Source organism: Psammomys obesus, unplaced genomic scaffold, assembly GCF_907164565.1.
Source record: "Psammomys obesus unplaced genomic scaffold, mPsaObe1.curated_primary_1811, whole genome shotgun sequence".
Taxonomy (NCBI): Eukaryota; Metazoa; Chordata; class Mammalia; order Rodentia; family Muridae; genus Psammomys; species Psammomys obesus.
This window is the reverse complement of record NW_026596143.1, coordinates 13586410-13596990: the sequence shown is the minus strand read 5'-3', so window position 1 is coordinate 13596990 and position 10581 is coordinate 13586410. Positions and strand designations below refer to the sequence as shown.

Genomic DNA, 10581 nt, shown 5'->3' with positions numbered 1-10581 from the left:
CACACACACACACACACACACACACACACACACACACACACACACACGGCTGTTGCACAGAGAAACAAGCCTGTCTCAGAAAAAAAAAATTGACATTTTGAGGAAGTGTTACATTTTTGAGGAGTGATGTCCTTTAAACAAACTTTTACTTCTGTAAGGTCTTTCCTTTGTTTGGTTTGGGGTTAGTTTTGTTTTGTTTGGGGTGTTTTATTTTATGAAACTTAATGCAGTGACCCTCCGGCCTTCGCTGCCCCCATTGTGGGATTATAGGCATACTACCATACCCAGAGTTTTTTATTCATTTGTTTAATTTATTTTATGTGTATTGGTGTTTTGCCTGCACATATGTCTGTGTAAGGCTGTCAGATCTTGAAGTTACAGCCAGTTGTAAGCTGCCATATGGGTGCTGGGAAGTGAACCCCAATCCTCTGGAAGAGGAATCAGTGCTCTTAACCATTAAGCCATCTCTTCAGCCTCCAGAGAATTTTATTTCTAAGCTGACTTTTGAAGAGGTTCATGCGTGTGACCAGCATGTAACAGTGTCCATTTAAAGCAGAGTTGCTGGTGAGTGAGCCAAGAACCAGAAAGGCAGCATAAACCTGCAGTGTCCACAGAGCCAATGTGTCCTCCTAGCAGGAGGGACAGTCTGAGAACAGAAGACAGGGAGTGACGAATTTGCCCAGTCAGCTTAGACACAATATATACAGTAAATAGTGTCATACCAAACTTCATCGGCAGACAGTACTATTTTAGTAATAGTCCAATAGCATTTTAATAATTAATTCCTAACAAGCAGAAATTCATGAGGCCATAATATGTCTTCAGCGCACTCCTGCTGTCTACCCCCAGGTGCGTGTTTGGTTTGGTTTCATTTCTGTGAGATTTTGGTTAAATACAAACCACGGTGGCTTGTTTTAGCGTGGAGGAGTGAAGGTAAATTGCTGTTGGGGCTTTACCAGTACCAACCTGCTGTTTGCTGTTTCAGTGCTGGGCCTGTCGCTTCCCATATGGGCCATAGCGCTCATTTCCTTTGGCGTTGCTCTGCTCTTTGCCTTCTTTGTGTGGCTCTTCGTGTGTCCATGGATGAAGAGGAAAATAGCAGGTAAGCAGACTTTTGTTCTTCCGAATTGCAAAGCTGTTCTTGATTCCTGAGACTCTCCATGTAAACAAACACATATCCTTTAGAGGAACTGGAGGTATGGTTACCAGGACTGTGGGAGGAAAGCTCCGGCCTCCGCTCAATACTTGTGTTTCTGGCTCCTATAGTTCCTTGGTAATTTGTGACCTGCATGAGCATCGTTATTTGTTTCCAAGCATAACTCTGAGTTAATAAATACAGCCAGATACTCCAGGCTTGATAGAAAACATTCATCTTTTGGAAAATGCAAACATTTGCCATAAAAGAAAACTTGTGTCAGGAGTGGCTAACTTTAAAAGACCGACTAGTCCAAGTGAAATAACTTGAATTCTTACAGATCCATGGTGGATTGGCTACAGAGTGGCCTTGCCATTATATTTCAGTGTGCGCACATCTCAGTTTGAAAGTCTGTGTTTAAGAGCCTAAGATAGGTAGGGGCTGGAGAGATGGCTCAAAGGTTAAGACTACTGTCTGTACTTCCAGAGGTCCTGAGTTCAGTTCCCAGCAACCACATGGTGGCTCATAACCATCTATTATAAGATCTGGTGCCCTCTTCTGCCCTGCAGGTGTACATGTAAATAGAATATTGTATACATAATAAATAAAATATAAAAAAAGAGCCTAAGATAAATGAAGACTCAATGAGGCCAAGGTGTTGGTTCTTCCCAAGTTGATTTGTAGGTAGAACGTAAGTGTAAACTAAAATCCCAGCTACACAGTAAGTTTGAAGCCAACCAGGGCTACATGACACCCTATCTCAAAAACAAATAAACAAAATTGTTTAATTTATTAAAATAATTTTAACAAGTCTTACTATAAGTGTTATGCCCTACTTAAAAATTAACTCAAACTGTACCATAAGTCTAAATGTAAAAAAAAAAAAAAAAAATCTTAAGACATTTTGGGTGTAAGAACTTTCATAATCTTGGTTAAAGAGACACCAACCTTGGTGCATAGGAGAAATTTACAAATTCTACAACATTAAAATTGAAAACTTGCTCTGAGAAAATATGATTAAGGGGAAACTATCATGAAACTATGGTAAGCAATTTCAAAAAAAACCCAGCTAAAACATGAACAAAATATTTTTTAATGTATTTTTATTATTTTCATCGTGCAGACATGTGCACCTCTGTGTGGGAGCTTGCACACTGCAGACGCCCATCGACGTCACAGCTGTCGGACAGCCCTGCAGCTGTGATCAGAGCCTGTTTGTGAGCCACACAAGCAAGTGTCAGGAAGCAAGCTGGGTCCTCTGGAAGAGCAGCACTCGCTCTTAAGCTCTGAGCTGTCTCTCCAGATAGCGCAAAATATCCACACAGTTCACCAGAGCAAAGATATAAATGGCAAGTGAGCCCACAGCCCATGCAAGGCTCAGTGTCATTAACGATCAAGGAATACAACATGAAATGAACAGGAGATATCCCTTCACACCTGTCTGAATGGCCGCTTAACACACTGACCATGCCAACTGCCAGGAGGAAACAAAAAACCAGCCAGAACTTTCCGGCACCAGTGTTGAGAATACAAAGTGGCACAGGAGGCAGCTTGGGTAGTTCTTAGATCACGTATGCACTGGCCATACACATTCCCTGACCCAGTTCTAGGTATTCCCCGGAGAAACAAAAACCAAGTTCATACAAAAAGCTGTTCCTAGCACCTTTATTGCTGTCACCCAGAACAGCACACAGACACACACTGCAGACAGTAACCGTCCCCGCACAGATTATCCCCCGGATAAATGAAATGATGACTCCACCCTCCAGTGCCCGGCAGTAACAAGGAACTGACTGCCACGTCTTTAGCAGCTTGGACACGTGGCAGAGTCAGTGTGCTGAGAAGCGCACTGCCTCCGGAAGACTTTCTGGAAAATGCAAACGTGGAAGGTCAAAGAGAAGATGAGCGGTTGTCTCAGGTAGAGCTGGGCACAGCGTCTGAGTGCCAGGAGCCAGTGGGGGTCCAGGGACTCCTTACCTCCTCACACATGCAGTCAGCTTACTGTGTATGAACTGTAAAACTAAGAAAGTTTATGGGTCTGGAGAAATGGCTCCGCAGTTAAGAGTGTGTACAGCTCTTCCAGAGGACCCAAGTTTAATTTTGAGTCCCAAGCACCCACACGGAACAGCTCACAAATGCCCATATGCATGCACACACACAGAAATAGCAAAGGAGCTAGAGAGATGCTCACAAGTTGAGAGCACTTGTTGCCCTTAAGGAGGATGAAGGTTTGGTTCCCAGCACCCACCAGGCACCTCACAGCTGTCTGTAATATAATTCCAGAGGATGTGACCCCAGCGTCAAGTAAATGGGATCTTTTTACTTGTTTCATAGAATCTGATATGATAGACGATAATTATTGACTAGGAGAAAAGAACAAATATACTGGGATAATGTCTTTGGAGACAAGCTTGATAAGCACTCAGCGACTCAGAGGCTAGTCTTATCGAGAAGGGTTGTGTATTTATAGCATGTCAGCCCTGGGCAGTCAGGTTTAACTGTCTTTTGTTGGGTTTAGATGCAGTAGTAACTCAGGCATAAATACCCACCATTTACTCCGTAGCCGTCTTCAAGATCATTGATTGACATTCCTATTTCATTTCCCCAGTATACCTAGAGCGTTTTGTTTGCAAGGTAAATAGTAAAGTGTAAAGATATGTGTTCACATCTTGATATTTATTTTAAAAAGAAAAAGAGTACATTTTCTAAACATGTGCTTACTTCTTTTTCTCTAGGCAAATTAGAAAAGGAGAGTGCCCTGTCCCGCACCTCTGATGAAAGCCTCAGGAAAGTCCAGGAAGCGGAGTCCCCTGTCTTTAAGGAGCTCCCAGGTGCCAAAGCCAATGATGACAGCGCTGCCCCCCTCACTAACCTGTCTGGGGAGGCTGGGGGAACCTCGGAAGGCACATCAACAGGGAACCACCCCCGGGCTTCCTATGGTAAGGCTGACCCAGGGAGACCTCCTCAGGAGGAACCAGCCAGGCTGGCATGGGCACAAAAGTGCCCCCAGATTTCATGTTGCTGAAATATTTTGACGGACAGGGACCCAATCCAGAGCCTTGTGCGTGCTCAGCACGTGATTTTCTACTGAGTGACATAGCCCCCTCCCTAAAGAAGCCTCTGCTGATTATTTTCAGGACGGGCACTTTCCATGACTCACGGCTCTGCAAAGTCACCCATCTCCAACGGCACGTTTGGCTTTGAAGGCCACATGCGGAATGACGGTCATGTCTATCACACCGTACACAAAGACTCGGGGCTCTACAAAGACTTGCTGCACAAAATCCATGTAGACAAGGGCGCCGAGGAGAAGCCAGCTCAGGAGAACAACTACAGGCTGCTCCGGAGGAACAACAGCTACACGTGCTACACGGCGGCCATCTGTGGCATGCCGGTGCACGCCACCTTCCGAGCCTCGGACAGCTCCTCCGCCCCTGAGGACAGCGAGAAGCTGGTGGGCGACACCGTGTCCTACTCCAAGAAGAGGCTTCGCTACGACAGCTACTCTAGCTACTGCAACGCAGTAGCGGAGGCGGAGATTGAGGCTGAAGAGGGTGGTGTGGAAATGAGGCTGGCCTCTGAGCTGGCCGACCCTGACCAGCCTCACGAGGACCCCTCGGAAGAAGAGAAGGAGGAGAAGGACACTGCAGAGGTCCACCTGCTGTTCCACTTCCTGCAGGTCCTCACTGCCTGCTTTGGGTCCTTTGCTCATGGTGGCAATGATGTGAGGTGATCATCCTTATCCATTCAGCTAACTCACAGGGAGGGTCCGCTATGTGTTGGGACTCGAATTCCTGCCCCTGGGCAAAGGGCAGCAGGCAGTAAGCAAACAGGAAGCCACCCACAGAATGCACTAGAGAGGAGAGGAAGATGAGCTAGCTGCATGGGGATGCTCACTGATCAGCTCTAAAAGAGCTCAGGGAACCAGCCACGAGACTCTTGCAAGAGGCACAAAAGGGGAAGCAGAGTGTGCTAGACTGTGCTGCAAAGAGCAGGGAGCCTTGGCAGGAGGAGGTGGAGACTGAGTCAAGTCATGGTGCAGTCACGTAGAGACAGAAAGGAACTGTGTTCTAGGCAAGGCGGTGCAGCTGGTGTCTGCACTGCTCCCCAGCCCAGGGTTTTGCTTGGTCCCAGGAATTCAATGCTAGCCTGGGCAATGCAGCCAGATCCTGTCCTAAAAATAAGTTGTTCGGGGGCTGGAGAGATGGCTCAGCAGTGAGAGCAATTGTCGCTCTTGCAGAGGACCCAGCTCGCCACAGCCGTCCTTCACTCCAGGTGCAGGGGAGTGCCCTCTTCTGACCTCCGTGGACACCAAGCATGTGCATGGTGGACAGACATACACAGCAAGAAAAATCTACACTTACAAGAAATAAGTACTTTAAAATTGAAAAAAAAAAATAAGTTTTGGGAAGAAGGAGTTTTTTACTATAAGAGAAGAGGGAGCTAGTGGAAGGGCGGACAGGCCCCTCGTTTAACAGGCTCCCTCTGGCTTAGTCTGTGACTGCTGAGGGAATGGGGAGCAGTTAGGATGTTACTAACAACGATCCACGAAGAGACAGCCAGCCTCGAGCAGAGAGATGGTACCGTAGCCAGGGTCTGGATATTTTATTTTGAATGTGGGACAGTAGAATTGACAAGCAGTTAGACCAGTGGTTCTAGCCTTCCTCATGCTGTGACCCTTTAGTACAGTCTCTCATAGTGACCCCAATCATAAAATTGTTTTCACTGCTACTTCATAACTTGTAATTTTGCTGCTGTTATAGATTATAATGTAAATTTTTTAATATGCAGATGGTCTTAGGTAACCCCTGTGAAAGATCCACAGCTTGGGAACCACTAAATTAGATATAAGTATGAAAGAAGGAGGCCAACTGAGTTCAACAATTTTGGTTGTAGCAAATCTGAGGGTGAGCTTAGTCTCACTAGCAAGAACAACCCAGAAAGGACTGGTTTGGGCCAGAATTAGATATAAACCCAAAGACACCGGCAGCTTCCAAGTGACGGCCAAGTTAGCAGCCAGCTGGGTACGTCTGAGGTGGGGAATGATGAGGCTGGGTGCACATGGGAGCCTGTGCCCAGAAGGCAGTGGTGCTAAGTAGAAATCCTGGGCATGAGGGAAGTAAAGGAAAGAGGCAGGGTACACACATGAGCCCTGTAGCTTCATGGAGAGTGATGGAGACAACAGGAAGTTATGACATGGACAGTTCATACCTAGAAAGATGAATGACAGGAGTGTGCGGAGCACGGAAACAGGCGTGGGCACATCGCTGAGCAGGGGGTGGGAGGGTGTTGTATACTTGACCTCTTTGGGATGTTATAACAACAAAAACAACTCCCTTGTTTTGATTCTATCCCCTGTAAGATAAACAAGACAGGATCCACCTCCCTTATAGGACTGGCCCCAGGGTACGTGGTCCCCAACCATTACTTGTCACTGTCCCCAGAAACACTGGTGATAACCATAATAATGCAGCAGCAGCATTGGCATCCTGTGGACGTGGGCAGGAGTGCTGTGGGGACTGCTGCCGTTTGGAAGACCTGCCTTGGTAGTGCCTACCGTGCAGGGAGAGCCTGGGGGGTCTTCCTAGGAGGGCTGCCTGGCAGGAGACAGAATGAGGAGATGCTGAGGAATAGACACTGTTAGCTTCCAGCTGGCAGTTGTCTGATACAGCTTGCTACGCACTCGCAGTGTGGTAAAGCAGCAGGTGCCCCCGCCATGAACCTTCAGGAGTTGAAACTCTGGCTGAAGAGATCAGAAAAACATACACGAAAAGTACAGTTCCCCAACACAGCAGCTGCCTAAGATGACAGAGCAGTTGCTTACAACTCAGGAGCTGCCATTGAGGCTTTTAAACAAAATCTAAAGAGCAAGATTCTAGAGATAGTGATCTGACAGCAGTCACCTGGGCAGAGGCATACCAAGTACCTGCCAGGCCTCAGTGTGGAGCCATTTGCAATTTACTCTAACCTTCTTCAGGACCGCCCTCTGAGCGAGGTAAGTGCTGTCCTTCAAAGATGAGCCCAACGCTAAAAAAAAAAAAAATGGGAAGTTACCTACCCAGAATCCCACAGAGCTGACTTGGAAGCCAGTCCACGCTGCCTCTCAACCCACAATCAGGCTACACAGCTGTGTCAGCTAGGGCGCTAGATCTGGAGGGACCACACCACGACCACGTGTCAAAGCTCTGGCTAGGCTGCTGGAGGCCCGGCAAACAGCAGTGTCCAGGGCAAAGGACATACGCAGGTCTAAGCAGCGTCCATCTTCCGCACTGTGGCTTGGGCATTCTCATGTGAGGCCAAGGGGAGGTGCCCGGCCTCCAGGATAGTTGTAAGAACCCAGGTCATCAGTGGTGTCCCACAGCGTGAGGACTGAGCTGGGATGAGAAGCTGTGGAGGTGGCAGCGGAAACGAGGCATTTGAAAAACCAGGGGAAGGCAAAAGTGAACCTGGTTGTTGGGTTTACCCCAAGTGATTTTTCTTTATAGAGTATCTTTTCACAAGCATGTACTTACACTTAACACTACTCACTCTACCTAAAGGGCTAAGATGGCCAATTTTCTGGCATGTTGGTTTTAGCAATAAAAGCCATATTTATAAGCACCCTACAAATACAGTAAGATGAGCTCACGATATATTGTGTAGAGTGCCGTGCCGATGGGTAATTAACCCTTTTCACTTCTCTTCTTTGCCAGCAATGCTATTGGTCCCCTTGTGGCCTTGTGGCTGATATACGAACAAGGTGGAGTCATGCAAGAAGCCGCTACTCCGGTCTGGCTGCTGTTTTATGGAGGAGTTGGGATCTGCACGGGTCTCTGGGTTTGGGGGAGAAGAGTGATCCAGACCATGGGGAAGGACCTCACGCCAATCACACCGTCCAGGTGAGGCCCAGGTCAGGCCTGAAGGGGAGGGCTCAGGAGATAGGCCTCACTGCAGAAGTGAACACCTCAGCGAGGCCTGGCGAGCAAGGGCAAAGCACAGGTGCAAACTGGAGTGTGCCTGTCCCCCAAACTCTCTAGCCACACCCACTCTCCTGCTCTAGGACCCATCCGGGTCTCTTCTATGCTAGTTGGCTTTCTGTTGCCAATACAAAACCTCTGAGGTGAGTAGTTTAGAGAGAGAGAAGGTTCCCTGTGGCTCACATTTTCACAGGTGTTGGTCCATTTTCAGTCTGTCCTCATTCTTCAGGTGGCCAGAGAGGGCACATCATGGTGGGAGGCTGGCACAGGAAAACAAAACAAACAAGACCCACCTCCCAGCCAGGAATGGAAAGCAGACAACAGAAAGGCCAGAGTTCTGCGCCCTCGACGATACGCCCTAGTGATGCAGACACCTTCTTAAAGACTACCCCTCCCAAGAGCACCATCCTCAGGAACAAGCCTTTGACATATGGGCCTTTGGAGGACACGAACTCTAAGACATGGCATCTGCCTTTATCCCCACATTTTTAAGCCCTGAAATCTGTCATTCCCCAGGACTTTCAGAACATGCACCTCTCTGTCCTGAGTGGGGTCTACAGTGGCACGTTTGGTCATTCTATAGTGTAGTCTTTGGGTGTGTTGACAGTTAAATAGCAGTCTTAGCTTACAGAATACCACTGAAAATCAGATCTGTCTGTTGTAGGACATCTCTTTTCTCCATTTTTTAAAAACGCATTTTTAAAACACATTAGGGATTTCTGTCTCTTTTTTGTCATTTTCCTGTTTGTAATTTTCAGCTCCCCACCCTCAAAATCCATTTTAACAATAGGTTGTTGAAGAATGGACTGAAGAAAACCTGGTCATCTGGAGATTAGTTTCATAATAAGTTCACAGGTTTAAGATGAGCACCTGGCTTTTCCCATGCCCCTTTAGAAGCGAGTCATTTATCATCTTACTGCACAGCAGGAATTTCTGACCCAGTTCCACACTTCAGGTTGGAAAACATGTTAGGAAAACAAGGTCACTGGGTGTCAGCTGCACAGCCCGACGCCATGCTGTGAGCAACAGTGTCTTGTTCTAATGGTCATCTGGCTCAGGCAGCGGTCCATAACCAGCTTACAGAATGTCCTGGCCAAGACTGCTGCAACCACGGGGTGTCGGCAGGGCCACACAAAGAGCTCCTGTGACGTTGCCTTCCTGTCTCCCCACAGTGGCTTCACTATTGAGCTGGCCTCTGCCTTCACGGTGGTGATTGCCTCCAACATTGGACTTCCTGTCAGCACCACGCACTGCAAGGTAGGCCTCTGCCAGAGCCTGCCCTTCTGAGGGGCAGCAGTTGCTGGACTGTGTGGTGGGCCTGCCAGGAAGCGAGGAGGAGGAAGCATGTGCGTTTGTTTCCCTAGAATGCCCCCTCCTCCTCCTTCCTGACCCCCAGCGTGGCACCTGTTGTTGAGGCTTTGCTTTCTCTGCACCGTGGGAGAGCTGCCATTTGCCCTGTGTCCTCGCTGTTCCCACCTAGACTTTTGAAGTCAGATGTACGCTAAGCATATGCCTGCAGGTTCACATGGAGTGCGCCATTCGGTTCCCACCGCCACACGGACTTGACCTCAGAGTACGACAGAAGCGGAAGGAAACAAAATTATCTCAGAGCTATTATGAGATGTGGCTACTTCCGTTTTTCCCTTACATGACATTGACTGACTGACTCTGTTGCCTTAGAATCAATTCCAGATGACGGGCAGGAGGTAGGCCTCGCTGCTGGCATGGCGTTATGTCCCGTTATTCACAGCTGACAGCTAAGAAAACTCAGGCTCTCAGGAGCAAGCTTCTTCCCAAAGGTCATACAGCGAGCATGCGCTAGGACCAGGGTTCACATCTGCACCTCGTGTTCCATTCCTCCTCTGTAATCAGTCAGTCAACATCACCATAACAACCAACACGACTCTGATGTATGAGACAGATTCCCGCTGGGCACTGTTGGAAGTGCAGTGTGAAAGTGGAATCATTCATCATTGCAAGAAGCTTGGTTGAGAACAGCAGCATTTCTCAGTCTCAGATGTGGGCATTGACGCACAGGAGGGTTAAGAAGTACTTCCCACCCAGGGGCTGGCATGGTACTCTGGCCATCACCTCCCCAGTGCAAGGGAGGGAAGCAAGGAAAGATTGGCACACACACCGCTCAGCAACTGGGACTGCTCCAACTTCTGTTATTCTTAAAATAATGAAAGAGTCCCGGGAAGCAGCGTAGTGATAGAGTACATACTTGACATAACAGAGGCCCTGGAGTCAGTCCATAGGCCACAAAAGAAATAAATAAATAAAAGTAATCAAAGAAGCACGAGTTCATTGAAATACTTCAAACCACAAAAAACTGTGTAGATGACAAAAATAACCCTTTCCCTGCTCATCACCTCGTTTTAGCTCTCTGTGCCGTAGGGGACCCCTACTGAGGTCCCTAAAACATGCTCTCCAAGGAAAGGGCTCTTAGCTTTTCACCTTTCTATTACATTTATTCATTTACTTATTCAG

General features: G+C 47.7%; 1 protein-coding gene across 3 annotated transcripts in view; it reads left to right on the top strand.

Moving 5' to 3' along the window:
• Positions 1-10581, top strand: part of Slc20a2 (solute carrier family 20 member 2) — an 89051-nt gene that overhangs the window by 75299 nt on the left and 3171 nt on the right. For all 3 annotated transcript variants that reach the window (XM_055593311.1, XM_055593312.1, XM_055593313.1), the window contains 5 exons: positions 986-1102; positions 3871-4074; positions 4273-4864; positions 7828-8013; positions 9264-9348. In XM_055593311.1, coding sequence (XP_055449286.1) covers positions 986-1102; positions 3871-4074; positions 4273-4864; positions 7828-8013; positions 9264-9348 — 1184 coding nt within the window. The remainder of the gene's footprint in view (positions 1-985; positions 1103-3870; positions 4075-4272; positions 4865-7827; positions 8014-9263; positions 9349-10581) is intronic.